At 37.5% G+C, this 27,829-nt stretch overlaps 1 protein-coding gene and 1 long non-coding RNA gene across 4 annotated transcripts; both read left to right on the plus strand.

Moving 5' to 3' along the window:
• The first annotated feature begins 1,300 nt into the window (after nucleotides 1–1,300).
• Nucleotides 1,301–26,748, plus strand: UBE2D2 (ubiquitin conjugating enzyme E2 D2). Of its 3 annotated transcripts, none has more exons than XM_039325865.1 (7): nucleotides 1,301–1,419; nucleotides 17,464–17,527; nucleotides 19,498–19,529; nucleotides 19,605–19,682; nucleotides 19,766–19,871; nucleotides 24,633–24,726; nucleotides 25,870–26,748. In XM_039325865.1, coding segments are annotated over exons 2-7 (357 nt in total). In that variant the 5' UTR covers nucleotides 1,301–1,419; nucleotides 17,464–17,526; the 3' UTR covers nucleotides 25,916–26,748. The 3 variants fall into 3 exon arrangements, with proteins under 3 accessions (XP_039181799.1, XP_039181798.1, XP_039181797.1); XM_039325863.1 differs by lacking the exon at nucleotides 1,301–1,419 and adding an exon at nucleotides 1,446–1,624; XM_039325864.1 differs by lacking the exons at nucleotides 1,301–1,419; nucleotides 19,498–19,529 and adding an exon at nucleotides 1,437–1,624 and having other exon boundaries at nucleotides 19,591–19,682.
• Nucleotides 1,631–9,120, plus strand: LOC120300191. Its single transcript, XR_005554584.1, has 3 exons — nucleotides 1,631–2,719; nucleotides 4,067–4,128; nucleotides 5,701–9,120. It is a non-coding gene; the product is annotated as an uncharacterized LOC120300191 (long non-coding RNA).
• Nucleotides 26,749–27,829: the final 1,081 nt, after the last annotated feature.

Below are 27,829 nucleotides of genomic sequence, written 5' to 3' on the forward strand. Positions count from 1 at the left end.
TTTAAAACATTCTTCATATTTAGCCACAAACCTCTCATCATTTTCATTTCTCTTCTTTGCATGCTTTTTAGTTCCCTTCTTGAATTGTGGTGACCAGACTAAGACACAGTGTTCCAGGTCCATTGCAGCATAAAATTATCCTTTCCTCTGAACCTCAGGTATCTTTTTATTGATACAACCCATTGGTTCTTTGGCAGCTGCAGCAATTTGGTGGGTGTAAATGGGCTGTGAGAGTAATGTTAGGAGGCAGAAGGGAGAGATGCAGTCTATGCAATGGCCCGGTAAACAAAATCTGAGTCCTAAAGAGGAATGGGGGTAGAATAAGGATCTCGGAAGGGATCCTACCTAGTTCTCTGGAAAGCAAAGGCAGGGGAGGAGGGGAAGTGCTTGCAGACTTGCAAGATTCTGTTCCTAGAAGCTTACAATAAATACAGCATTGGTATTTATGGTTTTGGTTTTTTGCCTGGACTACTTTGAAGAGCTGACACCAGGCTACGCTTAATCTGTGATTTATCTGGATGTGCAGATGCTTCTCACAATTACTATAGTTGAACCAGGTACTGCCAATCTTGTACCCATGAATCCAGATTTTCCTACATAAATTTAGAAACCCCTTGGGGAACAGCAGGGTATTGGTGAACATTTATAATGTAAGTATAACTTACATTATAAATTCATCTAATGCATTTTGAGATCCAAACAGCATTTTGGTTTTTCAAGCGAATGTAGAAAAACGTGCACTATGATCCTTAATTCGCCCTACACACCCAAGGCGCAGAACTGAACCCGAAGAAAAACAAGTGTTCTGATTGTGCATATATTACAACAGCAGCAGTAATACACGGGAAAGATCTACTACTGCGTCCTTTTCTTTCTTAAGTGAGCCAAGGGGGTTCTTTCGTGCAAATCACGAAGGAGGAGCAAATTCCACGCAGCTATACTTGCGAGTCCCCGTCTCTTTCGTTCCAACCAGCCACAGTTCCTGTTATTTCCACAATCTCGCGGTAAATTCTCGAGTTCTCGTTTTTCTCCTCCTAGGAGAGAATATCCTTCCGTCCGCCTTCCTCTTTTCAGGATAATTACTTGTCCGCGGCCGAAGGGCCTTGTGCCATCTCGGGCCGCCTGTTCCCGGGCGCGCGGCGTATAAGGCGCTTCCCGACCTGTGAAAAACCACGACGCTTCTCCGCGCACCCCAAGCCGAATAACATCCAAAAGCGCATGCGTGACTCCTAGCGGAGGAATCCTATTAACCTATCGCGTCATAAAGAACTTCGCGCGGGGAGTGATGCGGAAGGAGCAGTCCCTGCTCTGTGAGGCAGTCACTCAGTGAAAGAGCCCGAGCGTGCTGGGGAGAGAAAGGGGGAAGAGCGACGGTGAGAAGTGAGCAGGCAGTGAAAGGGCGACAGACGAGCAAAAGAGGTGGGGGCGACAGGAAAGAAGGCAATAGAGAACACCGGGCTCCCCCCCTTCCCCAGGCCGGCACCCACACCTGTCCTCCCGCTTCCGCCGAAAAGCTTCTGCGCTCCCTCCGCCGCCGGAAAATAGTCCCCCTCCGTCCTTTCCTTCTTCCTGCTTGCCTCTCTCCACAGGCTCCGCCGCGATGGCGCTGAAGAGAATCCACAAGGTGAGAGTCCTTCGGCAGAAGGCCAACCCGGAAGCCCCTTCGGTGCGACGGCCAGCTTAGGCATGGTTTTCTCCCGCCCTCGTAGGCCGCCCAGAGGGGCTGGGCTGGAGGCCCCGATCATGCTGGCGATGCTGTTGCTGGCGGGGATCCTCGGTGCTGTCGCTTTACATAAGCTCGCTCCGGCTTGGCCTGGGGCACTCGGGCATCTCTGGGAGAGCTGGAAGGCAACGCTCTGCTTGTGAACCACTGGGCCTCTCTCTTCCTTCTCTCCCCCCCCCCCGTTCGCGCTCCTTCATGGCCTGGGCGGCGCTCTCGCCCGTGGGGTTGGGGGGTGCGGGGCAACTCCAAGCCCGAAAACATTTCCTGGGCTCGTTGAGTTTCCGGCCCAGCTGGGTCGATACCTTCCTTGCATTCGCGACGGGAAGGAAGGAGACCTTTTGTTGCAAGCGAGGTCTTTTTCTGTCTCTCTCTCGGTCAACTGCCTTACCGTCGGTCTTCGGACATGAACGCCGTCATCCCCCGGCCGGACTGGGATTTTGCGTGGTTTTGTAAGAGGCGCACCTGGCCAGCTTGGAAGGTTTTATTAGGAGGTTTGCAAAAAGTACCCGCTTTCATCACCGAAACAGGGTTCGAGCACCGTTTCGAAAGTCATCCGTCCAGTACACTTCGAAGCAGTTGGGTTCAGAATTGGTGGCTTGCCGGTAGCCACAGGTGCGCATTTAGGCATCCCTTCGTAAGAAGTTACTTTGGATGATCTGTACCTTCATCTTGCGTGGTGCCGATCGAGGGAAGGGACCATTCCGTTGACTTGCATGAACAAAGGGAAAGCGCTGTAGCCAGTAAGTGCTGACCCCGAGATCTGCTTCAGCGTCCCTCACTACCCAAGGGATATGCCCTCTTAAATAATGTTAATAGTTGTTGCTCCCGCTATTGCTTCCATGCTTACAACTTTTTGCCTCTATATCTCCATTACTGCGGTTGTGTGTCTTGCTGCATCAAAAGTTTATTTGGTGTCAACATACTAAGCAAGAGTATCCTGGAAAGCAATTCTTGGGAGTGAATTCTACTGAACTCAGTGGAGTTTATTTCAAAGAAGTAAGTACAGAAACTAGTTGCTGTGATTGCAAGAAGAATATTTTGGTGATATCACTGTTCTAACTTGCCAGGGTAGGTTTTTTTTTTTTTTGTTCAAACAGATGATAATTTCATACATCAGGATGTAATTGGAATCAGTTAAAAGTTCTAGGCTCTTGGTTTTGTAGCACTGGAAGTAATAAACACAAGGTAATATAACAACTAATTTAATGGATTCTTGGATAACAAAATCGGGCTCATAGGAATCACCATTGTAGAATAAGCAGTAGGTGAAAATGCTACTTCTATTAAAAGGCCTTGCTTTGGAAAATAGTTTTGCTTTAAGGTTGCTATGGCTGGGAGTAAAGACTCCCAGGTGATCTTGCAATGGCATTGATGATGTTATGTTTTATAGTAATGTGTGTTATTGGCTTTTTAAACAATATTTTGTTGCATTTGAGAAGCACTAACTTTAAAATGTATGAAAATGGAGCTTGATTGATATTTTTTGGGTGTTTAAATATTCTGAATATTTTTAGTTGTCTGGTCATAAAACCTAAAATCATTCATCAATAAGAAACTAAAATACTGTATTCTTTTATTTCTCTGTTACAAACTGTTTTTCTAGTTTTGAGCTAACATATGTATTTAAAGAGATTAAATTAGAAAAGCTGATATATTGATCTATGAAAGGTTGCTGAAATAGGCAAGGCTTTTTATGTGCTTTTGGATTTCATTAGTGCATATAATTGACTTACTTAACTGCTAAAGAGCAATCACACATTAGTTATTGATTTGTTAATTCTGTGCCATTCTTGAAATATTGGACTTAAGAATAAACCTTTATGAAAGGGAGAAGTCAACTGTATTTTGATTTTATTTTTTAAAAAATAGATATATAACAACTATTTGTTGAATTTGATAGAAGGTTTTTAGGATATTTCTGAGTCAGAATTTCCTGATTTGTGACTTTGTTTCGTCACAATACTAAATCAGGATTTGTTTTGTGTCATTGTGACTGAATGTCTCAGCCCATCTTACACAGAAATCATGGCTATTTATCAAGAAAGAAAATTTGACACAGTGGAATAAAATTATCAATAGAATTGGGTAGAGTACGAAAACAAACAAAAAAGCCAGGAATACAAATGTATAAAAAATGGTAAGCAATGATTTAAAAAAATCAGAATTCCTTTCTGATTTTTAAAAAAACTATTGCTTAATATTGTTTATAAATTTGCATTCTTGGCTTTTTTGTTTGTTTTCGTACTCTGTCTAATTCTATTGTTAATTCAATAGAAGACAACAGCTTAAACATATAACACTTTATGCTAACCTTTCCTCTTTTTGCTTCTCCCTCATTCCCAGATTCTTCATTCTCCTTGGCATCCATTTTCACACATGCTGCTTCTTCCCAACCGAAATGAGTGGTGGGAATCTGACTACATTTTGTCCTTCATAAAGCATTGTAGAAGACATAATTATACTTGGCCCGAAACTGATAATATTCTGAAAAACTCAGCTGTCTCTCAATGTCTCATAGAACCTTCATGGATATCCAACAAAAACCACAAACACAGAAATTGGAAAGTGTACTAAAATGCAATTATTTTTTAAAAAATCAGAAGAGAGACAAAGCTTTCATCTCATTAGAAAACAGATCAAAATATCTGCAAATAGGCCAAAATGCCCTATATTCCACTTTCCAATAATCCCAATACTTTCTGGTTCTTCATCTAAGTCTTACTGATTAGTGTCAAGTCTTATTCTTTCTTCTGCCCTTTGAGGAAGAAAATGATCAGTGGGTTAAGCCATGAATTTTCTGAAAGAAACTGCTTGGGATAGATTGTCTTCCATAGATGCTAAGTTAATGGAAGTTCACTACTACTTGATGCCATTGAAACATATTTTTCCTTTTGGAAGAGATTCTGGTTGGTCAAGCAGTACTGAAACATCCAAACCAGTATTGTTTTTATTTGTTCCTTCACTTTGCCCTCCTGCTTTAAACAGAATTGCCCAGTTCATTGATTTGATTTTCTTAGAGATGTAACTATCTTTTGTTTCTATTCTTTTTGGAAAAAAGTTATCTTGAATTTCTTTTTCCTTTCTGTTTATGTTGGCAAACTTTATCTCAAGATTATATAATGCCTCATTATAAAGTGTTGTAATAGTGAAAATCAGTGAACACTGCCTATTCATCTTTAGTATCCAACAAGAAAACTTAAGATTTTCATTATTTACTATTCAAGTCTGTTAATTGGATTAATACTGTAGTTCAAAGTGCACAGAATACTAATTTCCCCCTGCTTCTAATTACTGTTTTAGATAGATAAGCTCAGAAAAGATTCAAATTAAAAGGCTAAGTTGAAGATGGATCATTCAGGGGGGAAGCTATCCAGATATCTGTCTAGTGCCACCAACTTGATGGCACTTAAGCCAAATGAAGCTGGGCTAAAAAAAAAATTAAATAGAACTGTCCTCAGAGCAGAAGCCAAGGCATCGCCGTAAAGATGCTTATCTCAAGTTTGCATAAGTGCAGGTATCCAATTGGATTGACTGACATCTGATAAAAGTGTCACTCAGCAGCATATTGATCTCTCTACTTCAAGATTCTTTTGCTGTGATGTTTGGAAGAAATAGGGACTTGCAGGAACTTCTGCCTGGTATGAAAAGTTTGGATACTTTTAAGGAGAGAGCATATATAATTCCTTCCATTGAGGGATTAATACATATAGCATATTCTATTTCTGCTTGAAAAATAAGAAATACATATTAAAATTATGTTAAAAAGGATAATTGACAAAGAGTAATCAAGTCAATTGTTTTCCCCTAAACAATCTGAACATTGTCATAAGGGGAGCCCTAGGAAAGTTTTATCTAAAAAATATGTGTATACATACATTGTGAGAAACAAAACTGCAGATTGTTTGATTTTAAGATACAAAGTATTTTGAACTTTATAGTTGATAAATGGGAACTAAAACTATTCTTTCTGTTTTAAGTTTATCTTGATTTAAGAGCATTTTAGATACAACATGGAAGAAATCTATATTTCCTATAATACATCAAAGGAAGAAGAATGGAATTTGTATGGCTGCAAGTATAATGTAATAAGTAGTTACATTTATTCCTTTAAAAATTAATTTACATTCTTTCTGTCAACAGTAACATGGAAAATACTAAATAAATATATTGCTAATCAGAATTGGTATCTGCAAGGTCCATAGCTGTTTATTCTGAAGTTTTATTTTCACTTTCATGGCATTCAGAAAGTGAATGGAGCAAGCTCCTCATTGTTTTCTCATGTTAATTCATGTCTTGGTAGCATTTCTGTATTTTGAAATCTTCAATTTTTCATTTGTATAGTAAATGAAGGAATGTGAGGCATATGAAGACCAAGAAAAGTCTAACTGATTAGTGTATAGTATTTGCCACCATGTTCCAGGTCTAATATGCTTGAATAATTCTCACACTAAATATTTCAAGATATTTTATATGTTATAAAATAGGGAGTTTTCTCCCCAGATAAATTACAGATTGTATATACAGTATCCTAATTGTATGGAGTAACAATGTTACTTTGTGACTTTCTTTGAATTTCAGGTCTTAAAGTCATTTGAGGCTTAATTTGTAACATGTATTCTGAAAGAAAACTTTAGAAGATACTTAATATTTTTCTTTTGAATTTCCGGTTTAATTGTTTTCAGACATAGTAGGATGCCTAGAAACAAAGTAGTGTATTTTTTTTGCCTATGCATTCCTAGTATAGTGTAGCAGTATGTAGCTAGTAGCTATAGGTATAGCTAGTATATCATTTTGAAAAGATTACCCAGTATTGCACATATAATATGTTATTTGCACATATGTTTACTGCAGATTTAATTAATAAAAGAAAAGTGTTGATTGAAATGCATTATTCTGTGTATAAAAAATACAGTTTCCACACTTCTGTGGTAAAAACAGTATTTAGGATTGCTTGCATCAAGTTTTTTTTAAAGCTAAAATATTTTGACAGTTATGACAGTCAACATACAAATCATCATTAGACATTGATAAAAAATAGTATATATAGGCAGAGTAAAAAGCAATGGCACTTTTATTTTAAATTCCAAAATAGGTAGAAGTATAACACAGAAAATTATCTCTTGCCTTCCTCTTTATAACTCTTTGATATAAGCTTCAAATAATTTCTAATACATAGGTAAGCCTTAAAAGCTTTAGGACAGTGAAAACTAGAAGAGAGGAAATAATAGAAATAATGGCAAAGGGGGGATACTCTGTTATGCTTCAAATGATCAAGAACCTGAGCTGTCACAGATAATCATGTACAATGCAAGACATAACGATTCATACATTAAGCCACTGGCTCTTTAAAAACCTTGAGAAGTATAAATAGGAAATTTAAAAATGCATGCTTGTAATCAGGTAAAAGTCAGTTGAACTCCATTTGAGAGTTGTAATCCCTCTAGTATCTCTTAAGTGGGAGGAAAAGATCCAGAAATGTTCAGAATGGGTAAGAATGAAAATGGAAAAACACGGAGAGATATTCAAAGATAAAGGAACAAGAAAGAAAAAATTTGGAGGCAAAAGCGTTCTTTTCTAAAACTCAACTTGATCTTGAATAGAACAAAGGAAAATGAGTTTTTTTTCTTCTCAAACCTAAGGTAACTTAAAACGTAACACAAAAAGGACAAAAATATAATATCTCCACAACAACATTAAGGAAGACAATTCCATCAATGGATTTCTAGAGATGGAATGTAAATGTATAATTCAGCAGTGGGTAACCTATCCCCCTTTCCCCAAGCCTGTTATTTTCAGCCATGGAGCTGTCTTTGATTATGGTTGTTGAAAACTCATTAGTTTAATTTAGATATTAGAAACACAAATGGATCATGTAAACTAGAAAATAGACATATTACAATTAAAAAAACAGCCTCCCAGAAATTTCTGCCCAACTTTCTATTGGTGAATTCATGCCTTTCATATTCATTGTAACTTTTTCATTTCCAAAGGTTGTGCGCTAATGTAATTGATGATTTCTGTTTCTCGAAGGTAGATGCTCTCATTTTATGATATGAAAAGGCACCCTTCCTCCACAGAAGACTAATCCTGTAAACGTTTGGTGTTCTGCTTCAGAACAGCATATCCCAAATTATGCATGGTATTGGGCTTATTTGTGAATTGATAAAAATCAAATCTAGACATTTTAAAGGTGAATTAATATATAGAAGCTTTATTATGTTACAGCTGGTATGAAGAGGTTGAAAATTCTCACCTCTTCAATGATGTTTATGTCATTCAGAAATAAAAACTGTCTGATGTTACAAACCAGTTAAGACAAGATCCATCTTATGGTCAAGCACTGTTTTGTCTTGGTTAATACCTCTTGACTTAATTCCAGACAATTATTTTTGAAACATGTAGCTCTCAGTTTGAGGGGACTATTTTCTAAATACATCTATGAAGGATTTCAGATACTATTTTTGTGATTGTATTCTACACTGTTTTTGAAGGAAGAGCCAAATATAAATACAACCATAACTTCAGTTTTTTCCCTTTATGTTTACACTTCTTATACTTTATAATTATATCTTCTGTGCCAAACTACTACCATGTTATATGTCTAGAGGGGTGGGCAACTCAAGCCTCGTTAAATTGTGCTGCCAAACCCAGATGTGATTTCCTGCTGGTTTTAAGTGGGAAGTGGTGGCAGCTTCATTTTTAGGCTTAACACACCCCTAAAATGAAAACAAACAGTCACATTTGGAAATCCTGGTCTCATCACCTTGTTTGTGACATTGCTTCACCATCCTACCTGCTGCAGCCTGCCCTACATAAATAAAATGGCAGCTCCCAACTACCAAAGCTTGCCCTCTCCTGGTCTAGTGCATTTCTTGGTGTGTCTAATTGTCTTGTTTTTAGTCTGTAAACAACTCTGGATGAAGAGTAGGATTTAAATAATTAATCAGTTGCATGGCAGTGAAATAGTATGCACATTGTTCAAGAAGCATTAAACTTATTTGTGATTTAAACGTAGAAAATCAGGCCATGCTAATTAGAAGGTTATTTACATAGACATAGTTTCACACATCAAAATGTGTTCCATGTGAAAGGGATAGAAATATATATAAATAAAGTTACTGTATATATAAATGTACTGTCAAAGGTACTCCATTGTTTTGCTGTTCTGGGATCAAGGTGGGAGGTTTTGGGGTATGCAGGGGAAATGAAACCACTGTTTCATTACTCATTACTTCCATGGGCAAGCTGGGACCTTTTGTAGAATTAGTGTTGTACATGTTTCTCCTAGAATAAGTGTTAGATCAGTGGTTCTCAACCTGTGGGTCGGGACCCCATTTGGGGTCGAACGACCATTTCACGGGGGTCGCCAAACAACGCAGTCCGCCATTTTTTCCCCTTTTCCTTAGCTGTGCTACTCCCTTTTATTCTATTGGCTTTCGAAAGCCAATAGAATAGACTCTCTTGAATAGAGTCTCAAAAGCCAATAGGAATTGTCCAGGCTGTCTCTGCCCTGCTGAGCCCACCAAAAGTCCCATTCTGCAAACGGTGCTGCACCAGTTGAGTAGTCCTTGACTTACGACCGGTTGAGTAGTCCTTGACTTACAACCGGTTGGGGGTCGCGACATTAAAAAGGTTGAGAACCACTGTGTTAGATTGTACAGGTTAGAGTAGTTGGGGGAGAATTTTTTCTAACCAGTTGTAATTCTGGCATTTGTCTCTATTTCTGCTACCAAAATGGTACTTGTGCTGCTTCATTGAGATTCCTCAGTTGTCTTCCAATGGACATTATTAGAAGTGTATGAAAAGTTTGGAGAGGGAACATTCCAAATCCAAGTCCTCAGTAGAAATGTTACAGTACCCACCTGTCAGAAGCAATAGCAATATAAGAATGGCAATTGTTTCTTTTAGAAGTTATCTGTTTAAAAAAAGCTCCTCAGGTGTGCTAAAATTAGGTATTTTCAATCCCTTCATTTTTTTTTCTCATTGAATGTTGTTGTTGTTAATTGCGAAGTCGTGTCCGACCCATCGCGACCCCATGGACAATGTTCCTCCAGGTCTTCCTGTCCTCTACCTCTAATATTCTCATTGAATATTAATTACATAAAGTGATAAGTGCTGTATGTGTTACTGGACTATCAGGCTTACATGTTGACCCAACAAAAATAATTTCCAAGTAAAGTCCAGATTTTTAGCACAACACTTAAACTGCTTTACATGTTTTTGTTTTGTTCTGTTTTTTAAATCAGTGATTTCAGTGCAGCTACTCTAGATTGTGCTATAATTTATAAAGCGCTTAAAAATTAATATATTCACAATTTTGTATACAAAATACTCAGAACCTGCTAAATCATACTTAAATATTTAGGAGAGTGGCAAATCTTTGGAAAATCCTCATCACTGTCTTAATTTCCTCAATCCTGGTACTCTCCATATGTATGTACAGTGTGGACCAGCACCTAAAGAGTTGAGTGGAGCATTAGCAATTCAAAGAACTTGTTATTTGGCTTGAGTGCCACGTGACACATTAATTTGCACCACTGGTTATAATTTGAGTAGACTTTAATAATAGTTTGTAGTGAGATACAGGGCAGTGTAACATTTCTGGCTATGGAATTAATTAAATGTCCAGCTGCATGTTTGTCTTTCTATTTCTTATAAATATAAATGTTCTGGGTTGTTGAAATTGATGGCAGTAGCTCCAAGAGCTGTTCTAAAGCCTTTGGGAAGCCATGAGCTAAAATGTTCCACTCACACCTCTATTCATATAGACCACCCATAGCAAAAAAAGGGAGATAACAGAGAATTCTCTGCAAATATACAAATGATCCTCATTTTTCTGAGAACATTACTTTAATAATTCTTTTTAGCTCTATTAGTATCAAAGTCAAAGGAACACAAATGTGGGCACTGCATTCTGTTTTGTGCTCTTCTCAGCAATAAAAGTAAAATACAATATTTTACCAGTTTCTCCAGGTAAATTGTCCCATGGAACTGAAGTATGACCTTGGAGTTCATGCATGAGTATGAATTGTTTCATACAATCATAGTTATTTTTTAAAATAGGAATTCTTAACAGTGAGTTGATTTCAGTTTCATTCTTTGTCTAGAAGTTTGTAGCAATATAAAAAGTTAGCAGCTGACTTATTTTGTACTTTATGTATTTCTTTGTGTCCTATAAAGAGACAAGCCAGAAATAGTGTCTAGATCAGTGGTGGCGAACCTATGGCATGGGTGCCAGAGGTGGCACTCACAGCCTTCTCTGTGGGCACTTGCACCGTCACCCCAGTCGTAGGCCATCAGCTGGGTTTTATAAAACCTTTTCGCTTTAGGCCTCCGCCATGTGCACAAAAAAAAAAAGTTCAATCAATCAGTCAATTTCAACTTCTCGTGGGAAAAAAAATCTTGTAAAGTTGGAATTGATTGATTGAACTTTTTAGTCTCAACCAGTCTGCCGTTACCACCACAGCCGTGCCCACCCAATGGGCCACACCCACCCAATGGGCCATACCCACCCAATGTGCCACACCCACCTGGCACCTGAAGACGCATAAGTGGGTTTTGGGTTGCAATTTGGGCACTCGGTCTTTAAAAAGTTCGCAATCACTGGTCTAGATCTTTCCATAAGATTAGTTATTTGGTGATATAATTCTGTACATGATTATCTTGAAGGAACATTTTTCACTGATAGGTGTTCATATGACTCACGCCACCTGTAAATCAGTGGCTGACCAGTTTTGTCATTCTAGAGCAGGGGTAGGCAACCCAAAACACTCAAAGAGCCACTTGGACCCGTTTCCCACCAAAAACAAAACACTGGGAGCCGCAAAACCCTTTTGATATCTAAAATGAAGATAACACTGCATATATCCTTTTTTACCTTTATTATAGGTGTGTGTATGTGTATGTGTGTGTGTATGTGTATATATGTGTATATGTGTATACACACACACACACACACACACACACACATATACACATTAAAAATAAAAGTAAAAATATGACTCTTGGGAATATCCATACTATTAAAACAATGATCACCAAGAGAATGCTTTAAGAGAATAAAATTACATACACACACAGGTAAAAAAAGGATATATGCAGTGTTATCTTCATTTTAGATGTCAAAAGGGTCTCTCTCTCCCTCCCTCTCTATCTGCCCTTGGTCTGCCACTCCTCTTCCCCCACTCTCTCTCTCTCCCTCTCTCTCTCTTTCTCCCCCCCCCCTCCTATCTGCTGCTCACCTGGCAAGCTACAAGCTGTTGTCCAACAACCTCCGGGGTAGGCAACCTCGTCTCTTTTATGACTCATGGACTTCAACTCCCAGAATTCCTGAGTCAGCCTAGCTGGGCTAGCTAGCTCTCTCCTGCCCTTCCTGCTTCCTGCTTCCTTCAGAGACGCAGCAAAGGGAGGAGCTCCGCCCAGAAAGCTTTTCAGCTCCTCGGAGAACACTGTGAGTGCACTCTCTTTTACAAATACACACACACACACACACAAAACACACACACACACACCCAGACACACAAACAGAGAGAGAAGCAGGGAAGTGCAATTGCCTCTCTGTCTCTGTCTCTCTCTGCAAAGGCAGAGGAGGCTGGGAGCCACAGGGGAAGGCCCAAAGAGCCGCATGCGGCTCCGGAGCCGCAGGTTGCCGACCTGTGTTCTAGAGAAACAAATAGAATTTTTATTATAATATTTTTGAACCAAGAATAAAAAAAAACTCTTGCTAAGTGACAAATTCTTCTTATTAGAAGCTCTCTTTCAGTGGAAGGGAATAACTTGGATAAGATAACTGTTCCTATCTCGCTTTTAAAGAAGGATTTATCAAACACACTTCCTGTTTCTGGAGAAGATGAATTCATATATCTTAATTCTCATCCTGCCTTCCCAGGGAGAACAGGAGTTTTGTACAGATAGTCCTTGACTTATGACCACAATTGAGCCCAATATTTTACGACCTTTCTTGCCACAGTTGTTAAGCGAATCACTGCAGTTGTTAAATTAGTAATATAATTGTTAAGTGAATCCGGCTTCATTTTGCTTGTCGGAAGGTCGTAAAAGGTGATCACATGACCCCAGGACACTGCACCATCATAAATAGGAGCCAATTGCCAAGCAACCAAATTTGGATCACTTGATCTCGGGGATGCTGCATAGTCATAAGTCACTTTTTTCAGTGTCAGTGTAAACTTCAAACAGTCACTAAACATTGCTGGCTGTGGAATTCTGGGAGTTGAAGTCCACATGCCTTAAAATTGTCAAGGTTGAGAAACACTGCACTAAACAAATGGTTGTAAGTCAAGGACTACCTGTAATGTATTTTTGTAATGGCTTGTCTTAGAATAGCCGTTGACGAGGCATATTTTTATTGTGCTTTCACATTTGTTGTGTGCTCAAACTTTCTATGATTTTTTTTTGCTGAGAATTATAACAGGAAAAGAGCAAAAGAATAAGGCATTGAATTTAGCTCTTGTATTATTCAGATGTCATGGTATGTAGTCGAAGGCTTTATAGGAGGCCTAAGGACTATGTGGGTCCCCAGGGGTGGGAAGCAGAGCACAGGGTATCTTGGAGTGAGGGATGGCCCAAGGCAGGTGGCCTTGTGCCTACAATCGGCCTTCCAGGGCTTCCTCGATCCTTGAGACCTCCCACGTTTCACTTAATGTCCTGTGTGTTCATTTAAAGATTGCATTGGGAAGAATAGGAATGGGGTGTTGTTAAGTGAGGCTGTTCAGTTAAAGGCTGTCCCGTTTAACGATTGCATTGGGGAAACCAGGAAGGGGGGGGGTTAAATGAGGTGGTTCCATTAAAGGTCATTCCAACTTCTGACAGTCTTCTGCTGTCACATGATGACCACTTGCAACCTTCCCTGCTAGCTTCCCATAAGCAAAGTCATTGGGGAAATTAGCAGAGGAGATAGCAAGACCCTTTACTTTATGACCACTGTGTTTGTTCTACAACTGCCAAAACCCCCCCATAAAATTGGGTCATTCATGTGGGTGCCTTGATACGTGACCATCACGACATACAGTGGAAATTCCAGGCTCCCTTAGAGTTGTAAGTCAAGGACACGTACCACAAAATCGTTTAGATTTTAGAGTTTCAGGATTCCTTCCAAAATGATAATTCTTTATCTTGCATTGACCAAACTACTTTTTCTTAACATTTTGTGGTTAATGTAGGTCAGACATGTCAAACTCGCGATGTTACGTGACGTATTGGAACTTTTTCCCCATTGCCGGCAATGGGGTGGGCGTGGTTTCATCATGACGCATATGGCCCACGGGCCGGCAGTTTGACACCCCTTATGTAGGTCAATATTTTAACTTATTTGTATGTGGAGGAAACAAATGTTGAACATTTGTAGAAAAGATATCTATTCAAATGTTGCAGTTTTTTTTTTTAAATCAAGATAAAATAATATGCATCTCTGTAGCGTGTGACTTATATGTCTGTTTATAACTTTTGTTTTAAGACTAGATTTCATAACTGAAAGTAGGAACTACATTTCTGTACCATATTTAGCTATCATTTTTATGATATAAAATAGCTCCACACATTAAATACGAGCAGCTTGGCATTACTGCATGGCACTGTGAATGGTTGCAGTCCAAAAATAGGTCCCACATTTGGCTCAATTTTGGAAGAGGCAGGGCGGCTTTTAGGCATGAAAGTGTGCTGTAAATCTCTGCAAAGCTTATGTCATTTTCTTTTGCCTTTAAAATCTGTTAAAACCCAGAATATGAAAAATAATAGATTGAATTTGGGGTTTGGTTGCAAATACATACTGTGCATTGTATGAGACCCATGGTTGCACTTTTGCATTTCTATGTTCAAACAAGAAGGAACTTCAAAGAAAGTTTGTGACCTTTTTTAAATGTCAACTGAAAATGCAAATTCAATTCAGTTTATGTAACGGGAATTCAGGTGGTTGATTAGTTACAAATATAGGTAGTCCTTGACTTATGACCACAATTGAGCTCCAAATTTCTGTTGCTGTTAAGTGAGTTAAGTAAAATGTCTCCCATTTTACGACCTTTCTTGTCTCAGTTGTTAAGTGAATCATTGCATTTGATAGGTTGTTAAGTAAATCTGGCTTCCCCATTGACTTTGCTTGTCAGAAAGTTGCAAAAGGTGATCTCATGATCTTGGGACACAGCAACGGACAGAAATATAAACCAGTTGCCAAGCATCTGAATTTTGATCACATGATCATGGGGATGCTGCAAAGACCATAACTATGAAAAATGGTCATAAGTCACTTTTTTCAGTGCCGTTGTAACTTTGAACAGTCACTAAATGAACTGTTGTAAGTCAAGGACTACCTGTATATAAATTCAAATACCCACATTTTTATATTGTGAAAGTTAAATATAATTTGATCAGAATGATTTTGAGATGTTCTATTTTATCAGATTCTTGGAAGAATCAGAAAAACTAGTTCTGTATGCAATTAGTTTTAAAGTTTACAAAAACCGTTCATACCGTATATTCCGGCGTATAAGGCGACTGGGCGTATAAGATGACCCCCAACTTTTGAGAAGATTTTCAGGCTTTAGAAAGTCATCTTATACGCCAGAAAATACAGTACAATATTGAATTTCTGTTTATAGATGAGCACAATAGGAGCTCCTTTGCTGCTAGAAAGCTTTGTCCTGTTAGTGCTTATTTCTGTAAAAAAAATAGGGCTGGCCACTAGGGGGCAGATTGGTTTTAAATTCAGAGAACAGCTACCCGTATATTCCTGTGTATAAGACGACCCCTGACTTTTGAGAAGATTTTCAGGCTCTAGAAAGTCGTCTTATACACCGGAAAATACGGTAATTTAAATGAACAAACTACAGGTAGTCCTCAAGATACCATTGATGGAGCCTGCGGCAGTTGTTAAATAAACACAGTGGTTGCAAAATTAATGCATTAGTCCAGACCCAGTGGGGGGCAGGGGGAAGCAGATCCAAGACTTATGGAGAGTGGGTTGGGATGTGAGGCCCACTGCAGCATCCCTGTGATTGGTCGTAAGGACGAATTACTGCAAGGGCGCAGCAGTGGCTGTAACAAAGTAGCTCATAAGTTGCTTGGGTGGGGGAGTCTGTCATAACTTTGGACGGTAAGCGACTGGTTATAGGTTGAAGACTACCTGTAGTGGAAATGGTAATCTATTGTATAGGAAGCATGTATTGCTACATTTATTTAGAGAAGAATCTTACGGAAAATGTCAGATATCGGCATTTTATTAGCAACAATAAAGAGACACAGCTAGATTATTTGTTGACTGACCAGTCAGTATGGTAGAAGGGTAAGAACTAGGATTGGGGAAGATCCAATTTCAGTCCATATTTATGTACTTATTTATTTAATTTTACACTGTCCAATGCTTACCAACTCTGAGCAATTCATAAATAAAACATGCAGGGAAAAAAAATAAGCCAATGGTAACGAACAAAAGATGGCACAATCTGGGCAAGAACCAAGCAAATCCAGATTACTCAGAAGACGGTTTCAGTCAATCTTGCCAAAGACCTGGGAGAAAAGTCAGGTCGTCAGGGCTCTCTGAAATACTAGCTGGTTGGTTCCATATCTCCGGTGGAATCTCTAGAGAGCAAGTGCTCTAGCAGAGAAGGCATGTTTCTTGGGTCTCTATGAATGGCATTGTTTAATTGAAGGAACCTGGAGTGTACCAGCCCTATTGGTCAGATCAGCCTAGCAGATATTATGGGAGATAGCACTCTGAAAGAATACATGGTCCTATGCTATGTAGGGTTTTTTTTAAGATAATGACCAGCACCTTGAATTTCATCCAGAAGCAAAGTGGCAGCCAGTGCAACTCATGCATTTCAGGGGTTTACATGGGTATATACTGAGGCATGCTCATCACTGACCACATTCCAGACCAGTTGAAGATTCAAGGGCAGCCCTATGTAGAGCATGATACAGTAGTCAAGGTGGTCAAAGCATGCGTGACTGTCTGAATGGCCTCTCAGTGTAAAGAGGGTGCATCTGTGAGAAGAAGCTGTGTGAAGTCCTTTCTGGCCAAAGCTTCCCTCCTGCAAAGAAGCTGACAGCACATCAGAGACCCAACTGCAGGTCACTCTCTGACCACCTTTATAGCAACAGAAGGGCCCAGATCCAATAAACAAGTGCCAAGCTGACAGCCCAGAGAACTCGGTCCATTTCCTCGTGAACCATTGATTTAAACTCAGCCCTGATTATATCATCAGACTGTGTCCCAGGCCTCATTGTCTACCTTGCTTGGTCAGAGTTCAAGTTGGAGCAGATTTATATTCATCAAATGGACATGAATTTTGAGAACGGTTTTGCTAGGGCCATTGCGAATATTTTGTGAGAAAAGTGGGGGAGATGGGAGTGGAGAGTAGTAGGTGCTTCCTTGAGTTATTTGGGGAAAAGATGGGTTAAAAAACAAATGTGTAAATACAAAATGCTGATGGTAAGATACATGTGCAAACTGGAGCAAATTATTTAATACATTATGGGATCATTTGGGTTGTTTTTCTAAACAGTTGGACATCCAAATGGGATGTCCATTGTATTTTTAAGCCGGGAGTGATGGAGGAGGGTAATAAGAACTTATATACAGTAATCCTCTGAAGATTGTTTCATTAATTATGTTATGCATTTTCCTTTATGTTTAATAAAATTCAATAATAAAATAATGCTATAGTATATTGTATGCCTTTCTGTGAGATAAAATGACTATATTTTAATCTAGTGTGACTGGTTTTTAGGAGCTGAATGATCTGGCACGTGATCCTCCGGCACAGTGTTCAGCAGGGCCTGTTGGAGATGACAGTAAGTATCTGTAAAAGGAAAAGGCTTTGGGTTAGGATTTTCTTGGGCAATAAGAAGAATCCTAACTGTATACATATTAGACTTCTATTTTAAATGCAAAGCATTGTAAGCCAGTGAGGGCCATCAGAGTCGCTTATACCATCAGAACACATACCATCACACATTGCTGGTTCAGTCAGCTTGGAACCAAAACATGTGGTTAATAAATTGCATTGAAACTACCTACTTCCACTTTTCCTAAGACATAAAATGGATTCAGTGGATTTCTGTTCTTAAAAGACTTACAGAAGAATCCTTAATTTTGATCTTGAGCAATCACAGCCATATATCTTAAAATTGTCTCTATTTAAAAACTAATTTTGTACAGGTAGTCCTTGGGTTACAGTGGCAATTGGGATCGGGATTGTATCATATAACTGCATCACTTAGTTACAGCAGTCTAGGCAATCCTGGTTGCTGTTATAATCCCAAATCATGCAGGAAGCGGCAGGAGTCTCAGGTGAGGAGCATGGGGATGCTGCAGGTGGGTGGAGCGGGAGAGGCCCTGGGCAGCCAGCTGCAGGCCGCACTAGAGTTTTATGCCTGTGCATGCAAGGTCAGGGAGAAGTGGGGATGTAACAGAGCGACTTGCAATTTTCCCTGCCAGCTTTCCCATTGACTTCGCTTGTGGGAAGATGGCAAAGAAGATCACAAATTGTGATCAATATGAGTGTGGCATGCTGCAACTGATAAGTGCCTGCTGGTTGTCAGGCTCCTAAATCATGATCATGTGACTGTAGGGGTGCTGGAACTTAGAGGACTGGTCATAAGCACCACTTGTTCAGCACCTTTGTAACTTTAAACAATCACTGAATGTGTGGTCGGTAAGCGAGAACTACCTGTATTATAAATGTATAGTAAATTTAGTAACTGGAGATGTTCGGATATGTTTATGATCTTAAATCTGTTTGAGTGGTAGTATAAAAGCGCTTCTTTGGGAGTTACTGTTTCATATACCAAATAGAAACCATCTCTGTCCAAACAGCAGTGTGCTGACAAGCACTGAATAAAATACCTATACAGTATGCTACTAATCAAATTGACCTCTAATTGCAATATTTCAATGGAAGATGTATTTCCTGCAAATCGCCTACACTAAGTTGGTTTATTTGTTTCTCACATTTATTTTAATTAATTAATAGAGTCACCAATCTCATATAGTATGACAGAAGCCACACATTAAATTTAAATTGTGAACAGTTTGGATGCCTGGGATCTCCATTTCTCCAATTATTTGTGTACTAATTATCAGGTCAGCAGAACCTATTGATGGTGGCAGGGAAACAGTGCTAAGATCATGCTAACTCGTAATGTGGTTTAGCAACAAATCAATGTACTGGGATATACTAGTCTGATAGCACTCACTGGCATCTCCTCTAAGTTAGATCTAAGTACCGTATATGCCGGCGTATTAGGCGACCCGGCGTATAAGACGACCCCCGTCTTTATCGCCGGGTCGCCTTCCTAGAACGTCGTCTTATACGCCGGAAACTACCAGTATTTCCGGCGTATAAGACGACTTGGCGTATAAGATGACCCCTGTCTTTGGCGCTGAGTTTAGTGCTTCCGGAAGTCGTCTTATACGCTGGCATATACGGTAGTAAACAACAAATGGTTCCATCTCTGGTTTCTTTAGCACCTTGCCAAAGGCATGGACTATGACTTCTTTTCAGAACTTGCCAGAGGAAAGACACTTTTCCTGGTTTCTATTTCTGTTTGTTCCTAGAAGAAGTAGCCGTACTTAACAAGATATGCTACAATTAGACCATGCATGAAATTGTTCATAATCTAGAAACCACTAAATGTAATCAGAATGCTAGCACATTACTTTGCCATTAAGCCATATTATGGCTTAAAATGGCTGGGGTTGTAAAGAGAGGAACTTTAGTTTTAAGTGTCTTAGTCAAGCTTTCACTTCTTCTTTCTTCTAGTGTTTCACTGGCAAGCAACAATAATGGGACCAGTAAGTAGCCTTCCAATTTTAATTATGAAAGAGGCAAATATCTTATATCATCTTCTAATAGCTTTGTCTTTGCAGAATGACAGTCCCTATCAGGGTGGGGTGTTCTTCTTGACAATTCACTTTCCAACAGATTACCCCTTTAAACCGCCTAAGGTAAGGAACTTTTTACATATTAACATAGTTGATATAACTTATGCTGGGTATTGTAAACCAAGAAGATATTTTATTTTTAACAGGTTGCATTTACGACAAGAATTTACCATCCAAATATTAACAGTAATGGCAGTATTTGTCTTGATATTCTACGGTCGCAATGGTCTCCAGCATTAACTATTTCAAAAGGTAAGTAAAAGAGCTTTTACTTCACATGGATATATTTCTAGAGACAATGATACATATGCAGCTGTCTTTATTCTTTAATTTCCTACTTGCAACCAATTCAGAATTTAAAGCACCTTTTAATTATATTAAATCAATTTACCGTAGTTTTATCTTGTTCTCATGTATGCCTTTGCTTTGGTTTTGTGAGCAAGTTTTGTATTTCTGTTTTGTAACTGAAACATTAGTATTTAGTTTTAATTATATATATTATTTGGATCTATTTTTTAAAAAAATCTCATAACCAGAAATATTAAATTAGGATAAAAAAGGCAGCAAGCAGTAAAGAGCATTGTGTGGGTTAAATATTCTGTTAAAATGAATTCCAAGCTCTGTTTAGTAATTATTTTATTATCAAATAAATATTCAAAATATGCAGTTGTTTTAACAATGCAACAGCATTGTTGCAAGCATATGCACAAAATGGTGCACATAAATTTTGTATCAAGTTCAGAGTAAAAGTACTTCATTTTAAATGTGCTGGAACACTCAGCAATAGAAAAATAGGAAAACTTAGGACCACCTATTGCTTCTTTGTTTTTCACGCCACAAAAGAAGATGTCTTATAATCGTGCTCAGTATAGCTAACCCCCTATGTTGCAAATTAAATATATTTTTGAAAAATTTTAAATAAATCCCCATAAAAACAATATGAAGAGAGTCTGTTCTTACCATGAAAAATTCATTTAGATTTGATTCTTTTATTAACGCCAACATCAAGGAGAACAAACAGACGTTTTTCTGAGTCCTTATGGGAGAAAGGGAACAACTAATTTCTAGAATACTCCTTTAAATTAGCGTATCCCTTCTGTAACATTTTCTTATGCTTAAAATATATTTCAACATTGGTTGAAATATTGCAATGTCAGTATGAGCACATTTCATTCAACAAATTAGAATCTTGCTTTATGATTTTCAGATTGCATAAGCATGGTTGCATACATAATCCTTTGCTCATTTTTAAACTTTCAGGTGTTCAGTAAATTTGTGGAGAGGTTCTGGAAAAATTAAGTAGCTTTATCTGTAAACTGTTGCATTTAAATGTGCATACTCAGTTCTTTTTGTTGGTTGTAATTCTCTGGCTTTCTAAAGTTTGTAATATGCCACAGTATTGCACATTGATGTTATATTAACTGCACATATGATTATGTTGTACAGCAATTATGCAACTCATAATGTTGTATAACAATATTTTATGTAGATTCTCTTAGTAAATAACTTAATTTTAAACCAAATTTCAAACTCTATAGAGAAAAATTGTTTTATCTTACAATGTTTTATTTTAAAGAAAAGAAATATATTAAGACATTTTATAAATTAAAAAAAATCTTATAGTTTCTGATACTTTTCAGTCAGGCAATGATGTCATCAAGCTTTGTTTATCTGTATATGTTTACAAAATAAAGTTGTTTTGATTTACCTAAAAGAATGATTTACTTTTATTATGTTTGGTACTAATTAGACCTGGTCTGGTCTAGTTTTACAATTGTGACTTTATTTATTCAAATATGTTTGACATCTAACACCCTCTCTTTTCTTATTCCAACTCTTGTACAATAGAAATTCTTACTCTCTGGTGCTTGGAGACATCCAAATATGGGTTAAACTCTTCAGTTGCTTAAGAAGGGACGGTCATATAGTTAAAGTCAGCTGTTAGTGCCTCTATACTCTTCTTATTTTTTTCATGTGCTTGCCCAAGGCTAAATGTGTTTTCTCATCCTGTATTGACACATTTCAATCTTGAGAGCAAATAGAGTTGTACGTTTTTCTGATCTGTTGAGCTTCCCACCTCTCCTTATAATTAAAAGACTAGGGCACAGGTCTCTTAATAATTTTTGTTTATTACATCAAAGTAGTCAAACCAGTGACAAAAAATGTCAGACAAAACTTGGTAGCTTTAAGCCACAATTAATGACTTACTGTAGTTTAACCTGCAAAAATCGATGTGCCAATGCAATGTGGAATTTAATTCTTAGAAACTGTCCATACTGTTACGATTCTTGATCTTATGTTGGGTGTTCGACCTTGCATGCAGAATCCTGGTGCTAAATGTTTTGGGAAGGAGTTCTGCCTTAACTATCCTTGCATTTGCAATAAAATAAGTTCAAGTTCACCAATAGGTGGCACTACCTCACCACTTGGAGGTTGGAAACAGTAAAATGATGCTGCTGTCTTAATGTTATAAGACTAAAAATCAGATCTCCATTTAATTTTAAATATTGGCTCTGTCCTTCATAGATCAGATTAAACAATTAGGCAAGATTACTCAGATTTTATGTAACTAAAAGTTTCCATAAGAAAAAAAAGTTTTTCTTGATTTTTTTGCCTTTACCACCTTCATTTTCTTATGAGCCAAAACCCATAAAATCGTAAAAGCTAACCAATAAATCTAAAGATTTGCACACTGATAATTGAATGTAGAACCCTGACCTTCATTTTCCCTTAGGTAGGGTTTTCCAAGTTTCTATTGTTTCCCAATTTCTGTTCTATTTCTATTCCCAGTTTGTAGAAAGGAAGGGAAGTGGTTATACTTCTACTAACATAGAATAATAGCATAGTAAAATTGTCCTCTTGCTGTATAAAATAATAGCAGTCTTAGATCTTGGTCCCAAGACAGCATTAGTCACATACAATTCAGTCAAAATTCAGACATAAATTATTCTGAAACTTTCCTATTTAACCTTTTTTATCGGTTCTTAACAAAATAGTTAAGGTGGAATCAGACTGTCCTTTAGAAAAAAAGCAATCAAGTTAGTGATAATATATATAATGAATATCAGCAAATAGTTTTAAGGTTTTCTTCTAGCATCCCGGTACCCCCAATATTGGAGATGCTCTTTTAAGAGATTCTGAAAAAAAAAAATACTCAGTATTGCCTTAAGAAAATGCATTGAGCTGCAAGTCCCTGTTTAAAAGGCTCTGTCACTTCTTTCTCTGCCAGGATTTTTATTGTGTAACTGGAGGATCTGCTGGATGCTGAAGATCTAGATAGATTTGAGTTCCATAAAGGGCTTATTAAACCATGTGAAATGTTTTCCTTTATGGCTGACATTATAGAGGAAAGCATTTCTCGTTATCTAAAACCGCTGCAATTGCTGTTCTACGGTAGAAGATTTCTCTGCTTTATTGGGTAGTTGAGACAACCTTCAAGGCAAGTTTGGATGGAAGTGTCTCAGAGGCAACAAAGTCCTTAAGGATATCTGGAAAACCAAAGATAAAAGGAAAATCATGTCTTCCATTCCTAAGAAAAATACAGGAGAACTAAAAAAAAGAAAGAAAAAGACATCTGCTAGTCACACTCAAAGAAATCAGTCTTAGCTTTCTTATCAAAGGGATCTCCGATTCTACAAACTAGCTTCTTGACTGCTGAGAGTTGACTACTGGATTATATGGGCCAGTGATTTAATCCAGTGGGGCACTGCTTATGTTCTTGAACTGATTGTTGCAGGATATATAGTACATACATACTTTCATACATGCATACATAGGTACATACATACAATAAATTCTTTTCTGAACATAAGTTGTGGGTAGCTTCTCTTCCTCATGACAGAATAGATTTCCAAGTGCCTTCCCATAATTTCTGCTAATTGCAAGGGTGCTAAAGAGAATCAGAAGTGATTTAGCAGTGGAGGATATAGGCTATATCATTGAGTCTCAATATTTCTCCACCAACGCCTGCATTTTTCTACATCCAACCTGAATTGCTGCAATTAGCTGCCTGGTTGCTGAGAAATGTCCAACTTGAGTATACCAAACCATTCAAAAAATATTTTACTCGAAGAATATATGAGATCCATTGGAGAACCTTATTTGTTAATGCTGAACACAAGGCAGTTGGCTTACACAGGTAGTTTCTTTTTTCCAACGTGGGCTGTAGATGGGGTTTTCAACCAGATATCTTGTGTAGACAAACATGGCATTATCCTTGATTTTTACATATTGTAACTAAGTAAGTATTGCCTTGAATCTCATTCTACTATCAAATACTCAGAGGGAATTCAAAGGATTCCTCATTTCTAAACATGCCTATGCATACAGATATTTATGGTGAAACCTACATATTGTTCTCAAAAATCCTCAATTCTTTTTTCTCAGCTTGATGTCCCTGAAAATTGTGGTTTTCATAGGTATCATTTTGGTCAGGTAGATTTCCAGGCTGATAGTCCTCTCACTTTCCAATGTGTCTTTTATATAATTTCTATAATGATTATTTTGAAACAGACTCCTCTCATTTCCTAAAGTTAATGATTTTTCAGTGGCTTATCTTCCCCTTGTTTTGTCCCAGTCTGTCTTATCACTGACAGACTGTATGAAAAAGAGCCATGTATGTATGAGATTGTCCTGCCTTCTTGGGCAGTAGATGAATTTAACGCATTCTCTATCACCAATCAGAAGAAACTGTCATAAACAGTGATTAGTGCTTGTTCTAGGGTTGGCAAAACTGTCACTATTTCAGAGTTCACTTTTGTATTGGTCTGCAAATTTGGTGTGTCTAACTCCAGTATTGTATGTACAAGGGGAATAAGGGAGGCATTTGTAGAAAGTAGCTTGTCAAATAAGAAAGACATTTATCTCATCCAAATTTTAAAACCCATGAAAATGATTGACTTAAATCTCCTTTAGGGATCCTGAAAGGAAATTAAATATTGTTTGTTCAGACAATGACCAGCAAAATCTTTAGGCGGGATTTAAATCCTAAATGTTGTGTTTTATTCCCTCTAGTACTTTTGTCCATCTGTTCTCTGTTGTGTGATCCCAATCCAGATGATCCTTTAGTGCCTGAGATTGCACGGATCTACAAAACAGATAGAGAAAAGTGAGTATGGTAGTTAAACATCTTAAAAAAATAAAATGGTTAGATTGTTTTTTTAGAATAAGGAGAATATTTTAATTTGTGACTATGTACCTGATACTAGCGATGTTTTTTTCTTGCTCAAGAGTAATGTCTTCTGTTAGCAGCTTTGTATTTTCAGCTTTAAAATATCTGATAATTATTAGTTAGGAATAAGGTTTACTCCTCAACCAGATTGATTAATCCATTAAAATTCTAGTCATTAAAATTTGTACTTTTACACATTATTTTACAATTGCCTCTCTTAGGCCTTTCAGTTTCTGCTTTTAGGCTGCAGAGGGAGGAACAACTTAAACTTCTATCACAAGACACATGATTCAGGTGGTGGTAGGTGAACAAAAAATACTACATGAGATGTGGCATGATTAATAACGGTGAATACTCCAGTTAGTTTTACTGGGAAAACTTTGAGGTTCTATTGGTTCCATTTCAAAGAAATAATTTCCCATGCACTATTACAGCTACATTATTCTTCCTGTGTCATTACTGCTGTACCACTAAACAGTAATTCTGCTAACTGAAATTGGCAACATTTAGCAATTAAGAATTGCCTGAAAAAGAAAAATAATTAGGCTTGAGCACAATGAAAGTAGCTGTTTTGGCCTTCTGGACCTAGAATATTGTATAGGGTGATAACAGAGTACATTAGAATTGGAACACATTTTAAATTACTTTATAAATAAAAATTCAAACAGATAGTTAATCTGTAAAGTAATCCTTATATTTTTATTTTACTAACATTAAAAGAAATCGAACATGACTAGATTTCATGCTTTGCAACCTGTGAAATGTACTGCATGAAGTTCATAACTGAGGTAAAGTGAGATCAAAAATGTAAAATACAATATGCTCATTTGTGGGTGTGTTAGGAAAGGTTCATCAGGCAGTGTGTAGGGTTTTGGGAATTTTTTTTTTTAAATATTCTTAACTGTTGATAGGAGACATCAAAAACATTTCTGCTTGTTATTCTAAAAACAGTGTTGGAGTGGATGTGATTATTTATTTAGCATATTACATCTACAGATGTTATTTTTATTAGCTGCTTTGATGTTTGGTGAAGCTTACCTATTATTAATCATCTTTATATATATATATGTACATATACAGGTACAACAGAATAGCTCGAGAATGGACTCAGAAGTATGCGATGTAATTAAAGAAATTATTGGATAACCTCTACAAATAAAGATAGGGGAACTCTGAAAGAGAAAGTCCTTTTGATTTCCATTTGACTGCTTTCTATGAGCCCACGCCTCATCTTCCCCTGTGCACATGTTTACCTGATACAGCAGTGCTGCGTGTTGTACCCACTTGGAACAACGAAATACTGTATTCCATACCAACATTGACTCCTAGCAAAGAAATGTGTGTCAAAAGCCAGTTCTTCTATCAAAGTCTAGTTGTGAGCATAAAAGCATTCCTAAGAGATTTCAATTGGGCACTGAAACCAACCATGGAGGGAGAGGGGAAGAATAAATTGTTTCTTGTGTTTCTGGGGATTTTTAATGATTCAAGAGGATGCTTTTTAAAAATGGAATCCTTTTAAACTCATAACTGTAATGAAAAAAATGTGAAGAACTTAAAGCTGTTCTGTATTTTATTCTGAAGGACCTACTAAGGTAAATGTATGACCAATAAGATCAAATTGTACCTACATCCTGTGTTTAAAAGTCTGAGTTTAACTGGTCAGAACTTAAATGCATTGGAGCTATTAGTGCATCAAGTGATGTTGATTTTATTACAAGTCTCCCCCTGCCCCTTCCCCTCCCTTTCATAATTTTGGTTTGTATGTGTTTTCTCAATTAACATAGCTAATAGCTCTTATTTTCTTAAGTTTTTAATGGCTTAGGTCTTTCTGGATGTAAGGGTAAAAATTCATTTGACAGACTTGTGTATATTTAAAGACCCAGCTGCTCCCTTGGAGCTTGTACGTTCAAGAATGATTAATCTGTGTAATAAACTGATTACTACAGTCATTACATATAACTGTGTGAATAGGCTTCATTTTTAACTGTCTGTTTTAAGAATCACTCTTTAGTATTCTTTTGATGCTTGCATTTGAGAATTGTGAATCTTCAAGGATTCATCATTAAAGGCTGTACATCTGTGGGGAAAAACAGATTAGTTTGACTCCAGTTTCAGTTCTGATAGTATTAACTTCCATGATGATATTCTGGATGGTCTGAGTTTATATGTCAGACCAAGATTGCTAATCCTGGTAATATATCACACAGTTCTATTTCATGTGGTATGGACTATACTATACATAAAGGATAAAAATTGGTCAAAATAGTAATATTTTAATAAATACAATACTACAGATTATGAAAAAATTGTTTTTAAAAATATTGCTCTAAATATTTGGAAATATCTACTGTGTATGTATATTTTCAAGAAGCCTTCTAAGAATTATGAAATTATACGCTAGGAGATGCTGAACTACTTTAGCCATTGTATTCTGACACTATAGTTTCAAATGCATCTTGGTACAGTTGAGAATAAATTCCCAATAGTTTTGTTTTACATTTATCCTATTTGCTTATTTTATAGCTGGTCTTTACTTGCAGATATGTAGCAGTAATATAGCATAATTTAAAAGCATTCAAAGTCATGTTACATGATTTCTAAAAGTCCATTATTTTGCCATAATGTTGATAAGACTGACCTCTGAGTTAGTTCACCTAGGGCAGGGGTAGTAGGCAACCTTGGGGTTCTTTTTTGACTCCTTCAACTCCCAGAATTCTGGGAGTTGGAAGTCCACTAGTCATAAAAGAGCCAAGGTTGCTTACCCCTGACCTAGGGGCATCCAATGAATTGATGCCTAATCTGAGCCTGAAACAATTCTGAGCTTTGATCATGGTGCTCTAAGTAGACAATGGAATAATTAGTATGTGAGTGGCAGATTTCCATTGATGAAAATGGTTTATGCTAAAGGAATTTAATTCACTTTAAACCATTCCCCTTCTTGCTGCAGCTTCTGTGAACTTTCAACAACTTTCCAAAGCAGAGTTTGAACCTACAGAGAATAGCAAAATAAAAAATAAAAAATTGCAGGTTGTGAATGTTA

This window comes from Crotalus tigris, unplaced genomic scaffold (genome assembly GCF_016545835.1).
Source record: "Crotalus tigris isolate CLP2741 ecotype Arizona unplaced genomic scaffold, ASM1654583v1 scf7180000024339.11422700, whole genome shotgun sequence".
Classification (NCBI taxonomy): Eukaryota; Metazoa; Chordata; class Lepidosauria; order Squamata; family Viperidae; genus Crotalus; species Crotalus tigris.